Source organism: Trifolium pratense, linkage group LG7 (assembly GCF_020283565.1).
Source record: "Trifolium pratense cultivar HEN17-A07 linkage group LG7, ARS_RC_1.1, whole genome shotgun sequence".
Lineage (NCBI taxonomy): Eukaryota > Viridiplantae > Streptophyta > Magnoliopsida > Fabales > Fabaceae > Trifolium > Trifolium pratense.
This window is the reverse complement of record NC_060065.1, coordinates 50,213,244-50,233,319: the sequence shown is the minus strand read 5'-3', so window position 1 is coordinate 50,233,319 and position 20,076 is coordinate 50,213,244. Positions and strand designations below refer to the sequence as shown.

The 20,076-nt window shown below is 29.1% G+C and overlaps 1 protein-coding gene across 2 annotated transcripts; it reads left to right on the top strand.

Moving 5' to 3' along the window:
- Positions 1-8,571: 8,571 nt before the first annotated feature.
- Positions 8,572-16,158, top strand: LOC123899959 (putative axial regulator YABBY 2). Of its 2 annotated transcripts, none has more exons than XM_045951233.1 (6): positions 8,572-8,935; positions 10,749-10,883; positions 10,954-11,092; positions 13,602-13,650; positions 13,762-13,837; positions 15,724-16,158. In XM_045951233.1, the coding sequence occupies exons 1-6, from the start codon at positions 8,858-8,860 to the stop codon at positions 15,832-15,834; spliced, it is 588 nt and encodes a 195-aa protein (XP_045807189.1). In that variant the 5' UTR covers positions 8,572-8,857; the 3' UTR covers positions 15,835-16,158. The 2 variants fall into 2 exon arrangements, with proteins under 2 accessions (XP_045807189.1, XP_045807190.1); XM_045951234.1 differs by having other exon boundaries at positions 8,603-8,935; positions 10,960-11,092.
- Positions 16,159-20,076: the final 3,918 nt, after the last annotated feature.

The window sequence follows — 20,076 nt, the reverse complement described above, 5'->3', positions numbered from 1 at the left end:
CTCTCTACAATAGCATAAAGATATAGAGACTGAACTTAAGTCAAAATCCTTAAAAAAAAAAAAAACTCAAGTCAAAATAAAATAAAAAAAGGCAAAAGTTAAACAAAAATAAAGTTATAAATTAGTCAAACACAAATAAAATAAAGGGTTAAAGATCCATAGGCTAAACATATACAATCAAGTCTTTGAATTTCGCCTTGAATAACCACCACCAAACATGAAATTGAATTTGGGAAATCGCTAAATCCACAACAAAAATTGTATTATTAAAATAAAAATCATTACGAATCCTTCAAATGATCCATATAGTCTCCCGCCAAATATGAGAGGCAATTTTTATACTTCAGTAAACAAATATGTAAACCGCTAAACTGTTGGGCATGAACGACCTGATTATTATGTAAAAACACTTTGCACACCTAGCCATTGAAGAACATCACACCACACCTTATGGGAAAAATCAAATACAAAGGAAAAAATGCGACACCGTTTCATCAAAACCACAACCCATAACACATGTTGAGCATCAATATTCAGAATGCATTTTTTAAAGAGATTATCACGAGTTGGAATCCGATTCGCCAAGGAACGCCACACAAACACCGACACCTTTATCGGCACCACTTTATTCCAAATCAAACCAATGGAATTCGACTCCAGCTCCAATTCCTCATCTCTTTGCGTTAAAGATTGATAAGCACCCTTGACCAAAAAAACATCTGAGTGTTGGGACCTCGAAAGCCACTTATCAAGAACATTAGACTGCAAAACCACCTTATTTAGAGTGGATTTTAAAAAAAAACGTACAACTCAATGGAGTAGAGTTATTTGTTTTCTGTGATGAGAAAAATGAATTTTCCCTCGAAATCGAGAATATCAATAAAATTAATTAATATAGATTCATGGTATTCTTGGTGTTCTTTCCTATGTATTAATTCACCCATCTCCATTCTTGTTCCGGTGGATAATCTCTATTCTCTAATATTATTTTTATCGTGAGGTAAATAAAATTTTGAATTCTTCTAAATTTGTCAAAAAAAATCATTAATCACCTAAACCAAAATTATTTAATTTTAAACCCCTCTTTTTTTAGATTCAAGGGGTTATCCTCTTTTGACAAAAAACAAAAAGCTTCGTATTGGTCCTCACATTCAAACAGAAAGCACTTTATCCTAAATTATATTTAATATTGTGCAAGGAGAGGCAGCCGATTTTTCATGAATATTAGCACAACTTATTGAAGCAATACGGAGGAAGAGATACTATCTAATAATTATTTAAAGTAGCTACAAACTATAGAATTTATTTATGATCTTAATTAATTATAAAGATGATATTGTCTAATTAAAATTGTAGTTTTAAGGATGAAATTGGATTCCAAAAATTTGATTTCTTGAAAAACTAGAACTAGTCTTGACTGAAACGAAAGTGCATTAAATAAATGATGAACAATCTACATCAAAGAGGTTTCCTTTTAGTGCGATAACCTGCTATATTTCTGCATGCATGTGGCCTCCTTCAACCATAAAGTGCCATTAATAATATAATTGGACTACAGATCAGAAGATCCATTCCACTTGGTCCCCTCTTCTATTCTACCCGTAATTTCAGATATAAAGGATCCAACAATTCCTTTCTCCTTTTTTTTGACGTTTTCTACCTCTAAATTCTCCTCTTTTCCAACACTCATTCTTTTTTTGTTTATTTAAAAATTTAATTGTAAACTGCCAAATTAATTCCTAACTTTTTATATGACGTTCTCAAGTTATTATAACAATATATGAATATTTCACCAATCGTTAGTTGGTTCAGTGATGATTAATGCTAAATTTGGCAGGGAATACCACTGTTTGATCCCCGCAACTGCGATCGGGAGGGGTTGAAATTATTAAATGTCAGAATTGACTCCCGAACCAGATTAATTAATCTGAAAGCAAAAAAAAAGAATATTTCAATTTATTCTTTAACTGTGTAATGTTGTCAACTAAAATCATCTCTCAATTTGTAACACATGCTCTCAATTTTGCCCCTCGACTCTATACATCTTTTCACAAATTCATCATTCTTTGAATGCTTGTAATTACTAATATTGTAGATAGTGATGAAGTTTCCATTAAATTAACTATTGACATTCATAGTCGCGTAGAGAAAATACAATATTTAAAATCGTAAAACAAACAAGATAATTAATTATGTGCTCTATCTAGGTACGAGTGAGAGGCGCGGTAGGCGCAGAACTTGAACAACACATACAAAGTTTGTAACTATGAAGAACATGAATTTTTTTTTGAAAAAGCAAAAAAGGTATTTATTAAAAATCAGCACACTTCAAAGTATAAGGCATACTTTGAAGGACCAAAACCAATACTATGAAGAACATGAATAATTGGAAGAAATATAATAGAGAGAGAAGTAATCTGATTACACTACACACACAAAGTATTTATATGAGTAAAGTTACCAATAACCTTCCCTATATACACTCACATATTATATTCACTAACTAACTAAACAAAATTTTGAAGCTATAACATGTTGAAATATTTTATAATATTCCAATAATATTATGCGGACAAATATCTTTATATAATTATATTAATTATTTATCAATTAGGAGTCTTAATTAATTAAGTGATCAAATAAAATTATAAGGCTAATTAGATTTCTATTTAGAAATTAATTAATTGGATATGGGCTCAATATGAGTGGATGTCAGGATGACCCATTTCGGAATAATGAGAACCCTAATTGGCCATCACACTATATATAGGCTATGATCCCCAATATACCGGACACACTGCATGTTACCTCTTCTCCCCATCTGAAGAGTACTTAGGGCATAATGAGTCCCGGTTGAGGAAAAATCACAAGCCAACGAGTGTTTGTCATTCGGTTATCTTTCTTTGTGTTTCAGGAGTGTTTATCTCATGAATTCGTCATCCAGGTATTCCTAATATTGATCTCTAGTAAATAAACATGTCGTAGATCTTGTTTTATATACATGCTCATGTATTTATTTGGCTTCCGCACTAAAGTAAGATTATGAATTTATAATCTTTATTGTTGAGCATGATATATATGATTAATATTAAATTAATTTCAACATAACAAACTCGTTTCTTCATATACAAGTAATTGATCAAGCCTACATATATCAATTTCTAAATTTCTAAATAGTTAAATCCTTCCTCTCTTTTTGGCAACCCACCATTCTCCAAACATATATAAACATTGAAAATTATGAAACAAATCATAAGCATAGCAAACTATACTCAAGCCAACTATAGCTAGCCACAACATATATAGTCTAGGATTCTTGTCTTAATTCAGTATCTTGGTTTATTTAAAACAAGTGAAATGAAAAAGCTTACTAAATATTGATGATAAATCCCACGTGTAAGACGTTTAAAAAAGTTAGACATAAAATGTGTATAGTAAAATGTCTAATCACTTTAATATCATGCTTAAAAAAAATCACTTTAATACCAATAACAATTAAAAAATAAAATGTCTATTTCACTTTGCAAATAGTACACCCTACTACACCGCAATAGATAACCCCACATAAACACATATATGGACAAAACCTAATTTCCCATCTTTGTCATTTATTTCCCCACTCTTTCCACGTCACTAATAATAAAAATTAATAATCCTTACTACACTTTGTTGACTTACTATGTAATTAGCATTTAGAGCTTTAGAATAACATGATTTAGACAGCTTGATTTAGTACTTTACATCTTAGAATTTCTTGAACTTCATCATCCAGATTTCGTAGCCCATATTTTTAGGGTCAGACAAGACTTGAAAAAGGTATTAAAATTTTGTGAGAAAAAATGAAAGCATGCAGTTGCTAAACTGGTGAACAAATTAATAGTTTTTTTTTCACCATAAATAATGGGACCACTGAATCGTCTAATCTGTTTCAAAGATTAGTTCTAACATCACATGGTTCCAACTCTCTTCGACTGCAGTTGAAGTAGATCGAACTGTGGTCATTCCTACTAAATTCAACATCAATCATCACTAGACTAACTAACGATAAATAATTATAATAGCCTATCTTTCCACAAGCATACAATATTAATAATACATTATCCCATTGAATGACACGAATTTGATCCTCATAAAATTTCTTTTTTAGTTTGGTAAAATTATCGCATTTTATATATAGAAGTTAGAGTTTGAATGTAATTCTCCATTTTCATAAAATTCTTTTTCTTATCGAATTCGAAGAGTTAAGCCGAATGATTTTAGTGAGATCTCTTTTTTTTTTTTTGGTACATGTGAGATCTCTTTTTCTAAATACATTTGAATTCAGTTTTTTTTTGGGTGCTATGTTTTTTTTTTGTGGCTAAAATTCAATTCTTCTTCGACCGATATAAACTTGGCTCAAGATACTAAAGTTTATTTAAACATTGGATCTCTTTGGTCTAGATGAGACCCTATTCATTATTTATTTTAGGGTTAAATAAGTAAATGGTTAATATAGTTTTTCAGAATTTTATTTTAAATTTTTAAAGATTATTTTTCACATTTTTTGGTCCTTGAAAAATTTTCAATCACAACTTTTAGTCCCTATTTTTAATCAAATTTTTGTATACTTTCATATTATTGAATGATTATATGTATTCAAGTTTATAATATTATAAGATCATTTCCGATAAAAAGTTAGAATTTTTTAACATAAGATGAATTATTTATGTGCTAAAAACTAAAAAACTCATATTTAATTCATCTCTTATTAAAAAAATGTAAAATTTTGCAAGAGAGATTCATATAATGTACTAAACATGACCGGAAATTTTTTAAAAAATTTTCGAATGATATGCACGAGTTGAATGAAAAGTAGGGACAAAAAATCATGACAGAAAATACTTCAAAGACTAAAAAGTGCGAAAAAAAATCTTTAGATACTAAAACACAAATTCTGGAAAATAATGGAACCATTTACTTAAATTTTAATAAAACTTTACATTTTTTTTCTTTTTTTATTATCATAAATTACACTTTTTTTTTAACTAAAATTGTATTACTTTGGATCCATTTTGAAAGTTTGATATTAGACTAAGGTGAACTTTTTCTTTTTTATAATAATGAAATTGTTCTTCCAAAATAATATTTCTCTTTGTGATACTCTTAGAGAAGGGAGCCCGTGTGCATATTCCTTTGCAAAATTTGGAGCTTTCTTCGACGCCAACTTCTCTATTCACGTTACTGCTCTATTCGTGATCTCCTCAGAAGTGGCTCCATAGAAATAATTTTTTTTGAGAGAATTCATTCTTGACATTACCTAATTAATAAAATGTTATTAATTACGGTATCAACAAAAAAAATGTGAACTAACCTTTGTAGTCGTATAGATGGTAGGATGATTTTTTACTTCTTCCTCTCTCTTGATGGGTGTTCTTCTTCTGCTGGTGCATTCGAGGAGTTCTAGTTTGTTGGTGGTATGTCTCTTTATTTCTTAGTACTTTTATTTTATTTTCTTGTCATAGAGTAGAGATTGTTTTATTCTGGTGGAGTGTACTTCTTTTACCTCCTTGATTTAGTGTACTTTTTGTTGTATTTTTTCTTCTTCGTTTTTTATATTTATATATAATATATTTGTCATTTAAAAAAAAAAATATAGTATCAAGATAGAATTATTGATTTGATGCCATTACACCTAAAGGGGTGTGTATCAAAATTACATTTTTTTTAATGGCAAACGGATATTTATATATATGTATATATGAAAAAAATTGGGAGTCTGAGTACAAATCAAGAGTATCAGAAGTACTCAACAAAAATTACAATTCGATTTGCAATGTGCCATCTTTATAAATTGTACATAGTAAATAGTACAAAAATCATCAAAATTTCTAATAAATAGTACAAAAATCATTAAAATTTCTAATGATAATTGATGATACTATTGAGAACTTAGAAGTAAAAAATCATCCTACCATCTATACGTCTACAAAGGTTAGTTCACCCTTTTTTTTGTTGATGAGTCTTGCATTTTTTATTTTTTTTTTGAAATGGCAACATTAATTAGAATAGTTTCCTCCCAGTACTACAAGTCGTACTAGAGGGGTTCACAAAGAAACCTTACACAACTGCACTAGTAGCTACTGCAAAAAACAAACAACCAACATGTAAAAATAATAATAACTATTTTATTTTGACAACTTTCGATTACTAACTTCTACATCTTCTGATAAGTAAAAAAATAATAACTCTTTAGGTTCATGAAAATATTCCTGTCTAATCATAATATAAATTAAATACATTAATTATTTAATAAATCTAAAGTAAATCTGGCTTCTTTTTTTTTTTTTTTTTTTTTATAACTATGTGGCCTTAGAAAATACTTCCCCTAACTACTATTAATAAAGATATTTAAGTAAATGAAACTTATTTTATCATTAAAATTAACACAATTAGAAGTATGCAAAAGTAGGGTTGGCGATTGCTCGAGTCAACTCGTGAATAGTTCGAACGTCGATTTGATAATTGACCCGTGAACTTGATTCATAAACCAATGAACTGAACTTGAGTTAAAATTTAAGTTCGTTAAATAAAAAAGTTGAACATAAATTATATATAATTAAACTTGTTTGACTCATGAACTAGTTCGATTATATATAACTTTTCAAAAAAACTTAACTATACACGTTAATGAACTTTTCAGTTCCTATACGGCTATTACTCACTCTCTTTTTATAAAAAAAAAAAAAAAAGATTTTACTTCTTTAAACTCTCTTTCTCAAAAGACCTTTTGTTAGGACAATATATGTGAAGCTTGATGCTTTCAAAATATGAGCAAAGATTAATCCGTGGGTTGTGACAAATTGGATCTATTGGAGTTCGGAATTGGAAGAATATTTTGAGAATAATTGTGGAATTTTGTTGGTTTTTACTTTGTAAATTTGTTACTTGTATCGCTTTATGTCAGTTTCAATTTTGTATATGTTTATCGATTATACACTTAGGATGACTTTTATTTTACTAATTAACGAGCCGAACTTGAACCTTTTATTTTGTATAGGTTTATCCATGATTTGACTTAACGAGTTGAACCTTAAAAAACCGTACCGAACAGTTCGTGAACTTTAAATGAGCCGAACATGAGCTAAAAAAAGAATTCATGTCAAACTTAAGCTGAATTTTGAGTTGAACCAAATCCTATCGAGTTAAGTCGAACTTATTTAAGTTAGGCTCATTTCCAACCCTATGCAAAACTCAAAGTAGATATCTAATATGAGAAGGAGGAAAGTATCAGTTCACGGATGAATATGGCGTAATTCAGTTTAGAGTTTGGCTCCAAAAACAATAATTAGTCTCTTAAGGTCACTGATCCCTAAACATTCTAAGGTAGCTAGCATTAATATCTCGCCCCCCTCGTCCGCTACATAAAGCAAGTAAGGGTTAGTGAGAAGAAGAGATGGGTCACTCCCACCCACTCATTTTCTCAATCATAGCAACAACACATCCACTCTTCTTCTACACGCCAACATAATCAATCTTTTCTACATAATTCAATACCCACTTTTCTAATAATTTCACAAGTTTAATAGACATGTACATGTACCGACCATATCAAAAAAAAATTATCCAAAGTAATTTAGTAATTAAAATTTCACTTCTTAACTTGTCATAATTTTTTTTTTCACTTCTTAAAATAAATAAATGAAAAATAGTGTGAATATGATTGTCAATTGGTTTTGGACTTTATTAAGGATGGAGTTCCTACAATACAACTCAACTTTACCACATGTTATTGATTTCATCAAGAGGTTCATTGATTATCTTTGGCTCTTGCCTTTCATCGTTCCTCGAGGGAAGACAATAGTTGTACTCCCTCCGTCCCAAAAAGAATGACTCAGTTGACCGAAACACGCATGCCAATGCATAATTTTGGCGACTAATATCTTTAATTGTATAATAGTAAAAATTATAAAAAATTGATATTTTGAAAATACTCATCGAGACGAATCTAACAACATCTTATATGTTAATATTTATTTTTATTTATTAGTAGAAAAATATGGTCAAAACAATATATATGAATAGTGCATATATTCAAAATGGGTCATTCTTTTTGGGACGGAGGGAGTACATACTGGTTAGCTAAATATGGAACAGAATTGGAGGAGGACATGATCTCTAGGAGACCGTGCCCAACTTTTCTTTAAATTTCTATCTATTTTCTTGCTGACTCAAGGGATTTCCTTCTCCCGAAATTAATTTAGTTGTTTCGTTGTTGTTTCTTTCTATTGCATAAAAAAAATGAAATGTTAATTATTTTTTTAGAGTCTTCGGCTCAAACTCTACATATTATAATGTTTCTATCAACTGAGTTTTGTTCACGAGACACCGTGTAAAATTGTTTTAATTGTCATATAATAAAAAATCAACAATCTAACGTAACATGCAACTATTTTCAAAATATTTTTATAATTTAACAAAATACAAAATATTTACTATTAAATATCAATATAAAACTATTTTTCGATGTCAATTTATCTTTTGTATTTTCTTTTTCACTCTACTTATTAATAACTTGTTTTTCCCGACCAGACTAGTCCCATCTTAACCATTCACATTTTTGTACACATCCTTTCACTTTCTCTCTCTCTAATATCTTCTCATTAAAAAAAACATATTAAAACTTTTTTTATTTTTAATTTAACATTTATGATTCTTTGTCTTAATATATATTCCCCTTGTTTTCTATATAAATCCTTGATCTAAGCTTGTTCAATTTATTTCAGTGAAGAAATGAAATTCTCTACTCTCTGATCTGCTTATAAATCTACTCTACTAAGCACAACACAAACAAAAGGAAAGTTACAAATTTATAAAAAAAATGTCAATGGATATGAATATGATGGGTAATGAACGTGTTTGTTATGTTCACTGCAACTTCTGCAACACTACTCTAGCGGTACAGTTCTGAATTCTCTTGTTTTTTCTATCCTTTGTTCTGTCTTTCAATTCTGATTCTAATTTATTTGTTATTTAACTGAATTTATATGTTATATTTTATGAGAAATTAAAGTGCAACTGAGTTTTGTTTCATAATATGCTGAGAATTTCAGCTATATATATGGTGGTTTAATTTGAGGGGTAATAAAGAAATTTCTTATTATTAATATGAAGTTGAATGAAGCAATTCCAAGATATTTATGTTTAGAAATTAAGAAATGTATAATTTGAGATATATAGCTATGAATATAGGTAGGGCTATACTAACAGCACAACAGATATTATTAGGGTTCATTCTAATATATATGAATCCCTTTCCCTTTTTATATTTATGAATTTAATTATTCAGAATAATAAATAATATCATGTGATCTCATATGCCAAAATTATCTTCTTTTTTTTTTATTAAATCTAAAAAAGAAATTCCTTTCTCTGATGAGTCTGTCAAAGTTGGGTGGTATTCTGTTCATCATGATTTGGCAGTGAATGGTCATTTTTTTTTTAATGATCAATTTTTTTTCTTTCATAATTTCAGAAATGTTGTAGAGATCTATTAATCAAGTCAAGACAAATCAATTCCAAAAATCAGAAAGAAAAAAATAAATTTTAAATTTTTTTCTCTTTTATCATGAATTGAAATTACTTCTTTTAAGAAAGTAGTATCTTTATTTGTGTGTTGAAATTGAGATTAATTTTGTTGTTGAGTATGATAAATCAATCAAAATCTGAAACTTTTCTTTATTGATAATATTCATAGAGCCCTATTTTGATCTGTCTATGAATTTTCTTGTGTTGAAGTCATGTCATTTTCACACTCTCTCTCTAAATAAGAGCTCTTCTTCAGAATTTCTATCTTTTATCATATATGGCTTGCAGTGTCAGTAATATCAAAAGTGAATGCGCACCATTGTGAGAGTGCTAACTTTTTAATTTAACAAAATTTTCAATTTGTCAGTTCCTATCCCTATACATGTACAGTATACACACATCTCTCTCTCTCTCTCTCTCTCTTTCTCTTTCTCTTTCAACCTTATTTGTCCTCTTCTAAGAACCAACCTACCAACTGTTTGTTTTATTGCTTCTTTCTATATTTTCATAGAATTCATCAACTCTTCAATTACTATTTAGCTTCTTTCAATGGTGGTGTTTGGAAATTGGAAGTGTATATTCAATGTGATTAATTATTTCTTTTGATAACTTGTGGTTCTCAGAGAAAGGATTGATAATCCGGAGTCTGATTGTCAGATAAGTAAAGTCTGACCTAATATTTCGGAGTCTGGTATTCCTGATAATCTGGAATTTGGTTGTTAGATAAGTAAAGTCTGACCTAATATTTCGGAGTCTGGTATTCCTGATAATCCGGAGTCTGGTTGGGAGATAAGTAAAGTCTAACCTGATAATTCAGAGTATGGTATTCCTGATAATCTGGAGTTTGGTTGTCAGATAAGTAAAGTATGACTAATAATTGTGTCTCGGCTAAATATATTGAAATAGTACAAGATGTGATAGGTTTTAAAGTTGTTAAAGATTGAGACTGGGAAGAAATTGATGGTCCAAAGTATAATTAAGCTATGAATTGAAAGCATTGAGAATCCCAATTAAGAGGAGAGAGAGATATGAGACTATATAGGCTTGTAGTTGTAGCTTTCTTACTGTTATTTGCATTAAATATGAGAGATTCTATCTATGAGGTTTTTATGTGAGTGTGAGATCTATAAAGAGAGATTATTGAAGTGATTTTAATTTAGATTTGCATTGTTATATGGTTGCAGGTTAGTGTTCCATGCAGCAGCTTGTTGACTATAGTGACAGTTAGATGTGGGCATTGTGCTAATTTGCTTTCAGTTAACATGGGAGCAGCATCATCACTTCAATCTTTTCCTCCTCAACAAGATCATCATCCTCAGGTATAATTTCATTTTCATATATTAGGTATAATTGCATAATAAACATTCTTTGAATTTGTTTGTAATCAAGTTTCAGAAACAGCAGCTTGTAAACTGTCATCAAGAAGCAAGTAGGAAGGAAGTTGTAGGATCATCATCTTCTTCATCTTCAAAATCCAAAGCTTTTCAGCATTTAATCCATGAGCAACCTAGGACTCCTCCGATTCGTCGTGAGTAAAACTCTATTTTTCTTCTAATTTGTTTACACATTTTGTCTTCAAAATTACTCCGATTCTAAACATAAGAGATGGTTTGATCCAAGTTTCACTTATGTTTAGGACATAAGAGGGTATTATTTAAAATTTTATTCATTTTTTTGGTCTCAAATATAAAGGAAATTTTTTTTTATCAATTTTGCTTATATTTTAGACAAGATGCACAAACTTTGGGACCAATTTCAATTTTTCTGTCTCCAAATTTTAGAGATGAAAAATTATAAAATAGAAATTTGTCTTTAATTTTGTTGATAAATACCATCAATAATTGAAGAATAGAAGATCAGTTTCATTTTTTATGTTGGTACAAAGAATTCAATTTTTTTTTTTTAAGTATTCCACTTTAGGAAATTATTTGTTTAAAAATTTCAATTTTCAATTCATTAACTTCATACATTTTTATAAAAACTTAATACTTAAAATGTACCATAAAACATTCATTAGTATTTCTCTATTTTAAATAGTAATATATTTGAATTTAAATTTAAATTTGAACATGGATAAACCCTAAATTTACTCATTGGAATAGTATCATCCACTCATTCATTAATCTAATCCTAAATTATATAAAAAATAATAAATCATACTTTGTTTAGCAGTTTTGACATCTACTCAATAGGTAAAAATATGAAATGTCTTTAGACACACACCAATAATATGAAATGTCTTTTTAGTCACCAAAAAAAAAAATGAAATGCCTTTGTTGCTAATTGCTAATTGTTAGAAATGTTAAAATTGAAAATTAAATTTATTTTATGTTTTTAATTGCTATTTTTATGTCTTCATTATTGTAGCATATATTTTGAGTTTGAATTTGAATAACTCTCACTTGACTCTCTTAAATATCACTCTCTCCAACATAATAATAATCCCTATATATGTAATATTTAAATATATAAAACTCATCACTTTAAACCTTTTTTTAAGCCACTTTAAAATTGGTCACTTTTAATTTTTGTTGAGCAAAAAGAAAGATTAAAATGACAAAATTTTATATACTTTCAAAATTACTTACCATTTATTATATATATTTTGAGAAGTACATTAGAGAAAGAGTGATATTTTGAGGAAGTAAATTGAGAATTTGTTGTACAAAAAATAAAAAGTTGAAGATTTATTTAGTCTTTGAAATTTGAATAAAAATAACAAGATAATAATAGTACTAAAATTCAAAATTTTGACATCTTTATGAAATTTCTTGTACCTTAAGTACAAATTGATCTTATAACCCCTCTGGGTAATAGCATGTTATAATACTATATAGACACTGAACAATTTTCGTTATTAGGCCAGCCTTAGAGTTAGAGGGTTGAAGGACAAAAGAAACCAGACTAGTTACTCCACAACTGGCAGAAATTAATGAATGTATGTAAAGCCAACAGATCATGATTGAGGCCACTTGTCCTAAATACTCAGTTTTTTCATAAGAGTGGCCGTTCATCTCTCTGAGTATACACTTTCTTTTTGTACAAAAACTACCCAAAATTGGACTATTATCTTTACATCATCATTTAAGTGTCCCCAACTAGATTGTGACATTACACAAATTAAATTAACCCCATCCTTAATTTATTGCAATCATGTTGTGCCCTAGAAGTAGAACAATATATTATACATGTGCAAATTTGTTTTAGAGAAAATTAATGTTCATTATAGCCACTCAAATGATAATTAATGGCATGTGTGTGTGGAGGAACTTTGAAAAATATATACTATACTCCTATAGTACTATATAGTATTATTTACATTTACTATTTGAAGCAAGAATTTTTATCTCACTCTCATCATAACAGCTCATGATGATTCATATTGGTAGTGGTACTTCAATCCGTACAACTATAGTGGGTTGAGTGAGTTTGCCCTATGTCCAACTAATGGATGGGCCTATTGTTAAATATTCCAACCCCACCTAATTTTGGTCCTCAATTTTTTTTTTATTAATTAACCCCCATTTGTAAAATAAAATTCTTCATAATAATACATAATCATAGTCCCGTGAGTTTAACTCAATTGGTAGGAACATTGCATTATATATGCACATGGTTGTGGTTCGAACTTCGGCTTTCCCACTTATCCACCTTAAGAGTGAAATTTTTAGCCACCGAACTACTTGACTAAAAAATATATATATAATCCATAGTTTAATCGGAGGTTAAATATAGTTTGGTGAATGATTATTTCAATTAATATTTAAATTCCGATTTTTTAAAATGATTTGCTTTTAATTTAAGTTCATTAACCACTTGACTCCAACTATTTGATAATTTAGTGTGATGCTGCCCGTTGTAGAAAATCATAATTATTTCAACCAAAAATATTAATATTTATAGTTAATATGAGTAAATTTATATTGTTGATTTATTATATTTATATTTACATTCCATTCATAATGGTGAATATATTATATACAATTTGCTCAACAGTTCAAACTAATAATTTATATATAATCTTATGATTAACACAGCTCCTGAGAAAAGACAACGTGTTCCTTCTGCTTACAATCGGTTCATTAAGTAAGTAACATTTCTAAGATCAATAACTACATTAATATAGAGTTTTATCTTAATTAATGCTCTAAAAACTACATTATGTAAGAGACTTCTATATATATGTTTTGGTTGCAGGGAGGAAATACAAAGAATTAAGGCTGGTAATCCAGATATAAGTCACAGAGAAGCATTTAGCACAGCAGCTAAAAACGTGAGTGTTCAAACTTACTTCATTTATAACTATATATTTCCTTTTTCAGCATATATATGCATTCTGGCATGCACATGATTGCATGAAAGTTCTATATCTGTTTTTTTCCCATCACATGAGTGCATTACTTTTTTTTTTATGGTTTACTTTTTTTTTTGGAATGGCAAAGATATAAGTATATAATAATATGGAAATTTTATGGTTTACTACACAATACATTTCTAAAATTATTCCATTCAAAAATTTGAGGTTTATATCTATCAAAAAAATAAAAATAAAATCACGGTGGTAAATGATAATAAAAAATGTTCAGTTGCAAGGTAAGTAAAATCTACTTAAAAATTGTTTCTACTATAATTTGAATTCATATTCCCCCGTATAATAAGTCCAAGGAAAAGTTCATTGCAAAAGCGCATGTAAGTTAGCAATTGTTTCTTGACAAAAGCTGAATAAATTATAAAGCCATGACATTAACAAAGAAAGATTAGTATACTATACAAGCATCGGAGTTACTCGATTAATTTTTTTTTTCGTCTATCAAAAAAAGGAAGGCCAATGAGAAAATGCCACTCAATTTTATGATGAAAGTGGCATGTGAGGGTATATTTGTAAAAAAAAAAATTATTATTATGAATAAAATGTATGTGTATTATAGGCAAAATTTAATGATAAATGTATTAAAGATTGATTTTATCATATTTATTCGCTAACTTTAAACACCAACGTTAAATTTTTGAAGCTCTGAGCGAATTGTGTTTTGGAGTAATACCGCTACTTACATCATAAGAATATCATTTTTTTTAAAAGCAAAATTAGAGTGCAAGACATACTATATTGTATTCAAGACGTTTTAATTATGTTGATACCTTTTAAGTATCGCGTACCATCAGTACTCTAATAATTTTATTTAAGAAAAATAAGAGGGGAAAACAACGAGAAACTTGGGAAGATTAGGTCAATAGCAAAAGGGAACAAAATAAAGAGTAGGTCAATAGGAAAACTATTGTTAAAAATATTATCTGAAAAGCTCAAATAGAATAAAACTAGGTGAATGGGAAGAAAAAAAGAGTGTGGTGAAACAAAACAAAGGAAAACAGTCCATAAAAAGGACTAGAAAATCAATCCAAGAGAAAATCAAATCAACACCTATCTCAATGAAAACGAAAGATAAGAAGATCATCCATATGTTTCTAGTAAAACCATCACCAATACAAATTAGGCATAAAATTCCACCGCAAGTAATATTGATGTTGAAGTCATGACTAGTTATTTTATTGCACAATCATTGTCATCTCTAAAAATAAGAGGAATTCTAAAATAGAAACCTTTGAAAAAACTCAAACAATTATACCATCTCTATATTTTTTAGATATATTTGGCTAAGTCACATTCTACCTCTATTATATATTATATATTAAATTAAAAGTCATTATACTTATAGTGATGGATTTAGAGGTGGATTTCACTCTTTTTTTCTTTCAATTTTTTTTATTTCAATTCATTTATTTAAAATTTTAAATAGTGGTCATATTAACATGCTTAATTTGAATGATATTATGGAGTTATAAGATATTGACTTTGTGGCTAAGGTGAAGAATTCAAGTAGCTAAATGATAAATTAAGAATGAGAAAGTTCATTCTCACCTTCAATAACACTTATCTTTTTCAGAAAAATAAATATATTAATTTGCTATCCATATAAAAGAAATATGCTTTAAATTTTTTTTGATCAATTATCACTATAATAAAAAGTTGAAATTATCACAACTTTTTGCCACCCAATTTGCTCCCTTCAATCTATATATAGTTGGAATTGCAAGTGCTAGATTGTAGTACAATCACTTTGGTACCACTAATTTATTAATAAAGTAAAAATTTATATGCAGTGGGCACATTTTCCTCACATTCACTTTGGATTAAAGTTGGATGCTAGCAAGCAAGCAAAATTGGACCATGGGGTTGGGGAGGCTACTCAAAAGTCTAATGGATTTTATTGATTCATATAAAATGGAAATAAGTAATATATGATTACAATCACTTGGTTCATCCATTTTGTTCTTCACATGGAAAAAAATGAGGTTGATCAAATTTCCTATTCATATAACTGCATGGGGGACTCTTCTCAAAATTGACCTCTATACCTCACCTTGTTTAAGTAATAGTATATGTATTTCCCTTTCCTATAATAATGGTTTCAATTTCTTTTATTGTGATTGCATTAGTTATTATTATGTTGAACTTAGGTACTTGTTGAGTAAACATTATAAATTAAGCTTTGTTAAATAATGTTTTTTTTATAATGATGAGGGCTTAAGCCCAAATAATGTGTTTTTTTAATTAGTACTATATTATCCCTCTATTTATATAAATCTCATTTAATTCCCAAAATTACGAAGTTAATTAATGTCATTATTTAAGTAAATATAATGAATTATTATACAACTGTGATCGGGTGGAGACTGAATCGAGTTTGAATAAAACCGAGACCCAACCCAACAGTATATACTCGTGTGAAATACTCTTATGTTGTGTACGTGTTTAATTATTTTCACGTTATATATATTTCATTGGTTGAAATTTTAAAGTACTCAAGATTTTTAAGGCATTGAGATAGATTGGTCGCTTGAGTTTTATCGATGAGACATCGGGAGTAAATGCTTGCGGTTTAAAATAATACTACCTCTCAATCGATTTCATCAACTTGTTTATCATCCATCACCATTTTTAAATGAAATTTTAAGATCGCATTTTAGATGTGATCATGTGAAGGTGTTAAATCCATTTCATTGCATGTCATAAACCAAATATCTTCGGTTTTCACATCCTTTTGAGTTAACCCCCCGCAAAAGAAAGACTTAGCTCTTCTTTACTTGCAGTAGTTTGGAAAATTTGGAAGAATCGGTGATTTTTTTTTAATGATAAATATTATATTATATATATACGAAAAGGACAACAAAATGTCCAAAAGGGTACTACAAGTATACGCAATCAGAAACCCCACAACCAATCAAGACAAAACACAAACAGTCAGACAAAACAAACACAACAAAAAAAACACCAAGAAAAGAAAATAAAATAGGCACACCGACTCTGATAAACCAAAAACATCAACATCTCACCACGAGAAGACTTGTCTCCTCTCAAAGAGAAGAAAATGATCTACCCCTGAGGCAATGCAAACTCCAATGAGTCCTCAACCAACCAAGACTACCAAGAATCAAGTCCGCATCCAAACAAACCCTAACGATTCCAACATAAAATATGGTGCATCCCACCACACATAGAAGGAATAGAGTGTGTGCCCTATCTAACAGATACTTGACAAAAAAAGTACCCTCCGAAAAGATTACATCATTTCGAGAGTTCCATATATAGTCCACACAATAACAAGCTAAGTCATATTAACAACCACCTCAATCTTCCTTTCTTGCCCACACCCATACCCAAAAAGCTCTCCAAAAGCTCAAGAATACCACGATGAGGCACCAACTCAAAACTCAACCACCTGAAAATATCATACTAAACTGCTGAAGTTTGATTATAAGAAAGGACCAAATATTCAGTCGATTCAGACCCAAACGCTCACATAACAAACACAAAGAATCACCATCATTTCTAATTATGCCTCGATTATAGAGATTTTGGCGAGTGGACAACTGATAAGTAATTGTCAAGAGAAGATTACCACTTTTAAATGAGCCCAAATTTTTTGCACAAATAACCACAATAGTGATTTACCTAATCATCTCCATTCTTTCTCACTCACTTTTTTTACATTTTAAATCTCTAACTCTTAACCAATATTTTCCCCTTATTCTATACTACTATATTCCACATAATTAGTACAGTATTATTTTTCATTATGAGAGGATATATTAATCCATATACGAGTATCTCAAATCATTAATAATACGAAGCTTCTTCCCATGAAATTACTAAATTAAGCCTAAAGCAACTTTGTTTGAGTAATAATAATGTTGACAAGACATATGTTTAACACAGTGTTATATGTTATGAGTGGGCTCAATATGCGCATGCCATATGAAAACTGCAACTATTTAGCGATGCCCTAAATCTAATGATGGGGTCATGGCTGTCCCAAAATCATATTGGATCCTTATTCAAGGCACGCAAATCACCACATTAATACATAGGCCTAGGACTACTACTGTACCAACAACTACAAATCCTTATCTCTCATTACTCCCTCCGTTCCAATTTGATTGACACAGTTGACTGTTGTGCACTATTCACACATATTGTTTTGACCTTATTTTTTTACTAATAAACAAAAATAAATATTAGCATATAAGATGTTATTTGATTCGTCTCGATGAGTATCGTCAAAATATCAAATTTTTATAATTTTTACTATTATACAATTAAAAATATTAATCGTCAAAGTTATGTATCGACATGCGTGAAACAGTCAATCATGTCAATCAAATTGGGACGGAGGGAATATGTTCACTCTTCTCTGCCATTATTATCGAATTAATGTTTCTCTACCATTTTATTTATTATTTTGAAAAAGAATGTTTCTCTGCCTAATACTTGTACATAATTATTGCATTGTTTCTTTGTCAAGAAAAATATAAAAAATTATTGCATTGTTTCTTATATAAATTTTCTAAAAACACAAAAAAATGACAATAATACATGTATTTTGTGATGGATAAATTATTTCATGTTAACTAGTGTTCCAGGGCACTAGTTAAAAAAGACAAAAAAAAAATCTTTACATTAAAATAAGTACTATTTATACTTTTTTAAAAATTATATATACAATTAGTCAAAAAAAAATACAATTTTCATGATTTTTTTTACCATATTTAGTTCTTTAATTAGTGTCCAAAAGATACTAGCTAGTTAGCATTTTCTATAAAAAAAAAAAAAAAAAAAAAAAAAAAAAAAAAAAAACTCATTTGCTTCCTGGATTTTCTTCACATTGGGGGGACAAATATTTTGAGGTATGCTCCACGAGTCTTTTCTTATTTTTGCCTCATTATTTTCTTTCTCGATGAAATGAGAGTCCAATAAATTGTCATCTCCTTTTTTTTTTTTCAAGTAGTTTACTGGCTAGAAAATCCACCTTAAAGGTGAATAAGTGGAATGTTCCGGATTTGAACCCGGACTCCTGCACATATAATGTGATGTCTCTACCAACTAACCTTAGCTTAGTGAGACATCTCCTTTTCCTTTCTTTTTCTACTAAATTAAGTTAATTGAATAAAAAATATCAATAATATGCGCGCGCACAAACATATACTGAGTACATTACAAAATGAGATATAAGTAGAAGAGGTGTGAACCTACAAGTAAAGAAAGACTGAAGCTAAGTACAACAAATGATTAAGAAAAACAGCTCAAATCCTTGGAATGACAAAAACGATCTAATATAGAAGTCGGCAAATCACAATGAGACTTTGAAAGGTTAAGTAGTTCAATTGATTTGAGTTAAAAAAAAAAAATAGATTTAGATTTTTATGAAGGAGAAATTATATTAACTAACTATTTTAAAAAGTAAATAAAAAATAAAAACTCAACTGGACCAACTAAGAAAGTCACATCTAAAAAGAACAAGGTCACTACTATATGCTTTTAAGATGAAACTAAACTTTAAGATTCCAATGTTCTTAAAATAGAAAACTATTATGTTTTAAAATTAGTACATATTCTCTTAAAATAAATGACAAAAACTATCATTCAAGAATGTTTAAATGAGTTGACACGGGTCTCTTCTAACTTAACCAAGATCATGGATTGAATCTCTGACTCGGATATACAGCAGCGTTAAAACTCTCAAGAAAAAATTTATCGTCAATTTGAGTCTTACAAAATTCGAGTAATCTTTATAACTACACACAAAAGATATTCAATTTGCAAAAAAAAAAAAAAAAAAGACAAAAATTATCAAAATTTACGCACACAAGTGACAACTATGAAGTTATTAGGCTAAGTATACTACTATAAGAAGGATATGACAGCGGGGGAAGAAATTGTATGATGCGATAAGGTTAAAAGTACAAAATCTGAAACGTCAAATCGGTTGAGTTGGTAGGGTGCAATGCAAAGTGTGGCTTGGATCTTTGTTCGAAAGAAAGCAAGATAGCTAGATAGATGGGTGACTTGACTTTATATATTTTTGGTTGCAGAACAGAAAACAATAAATATTGAATGTCTAATTTTTCAGTAGGACCATCGACCCAAACAACGAGAGATTCCTTCGTCAACCAACC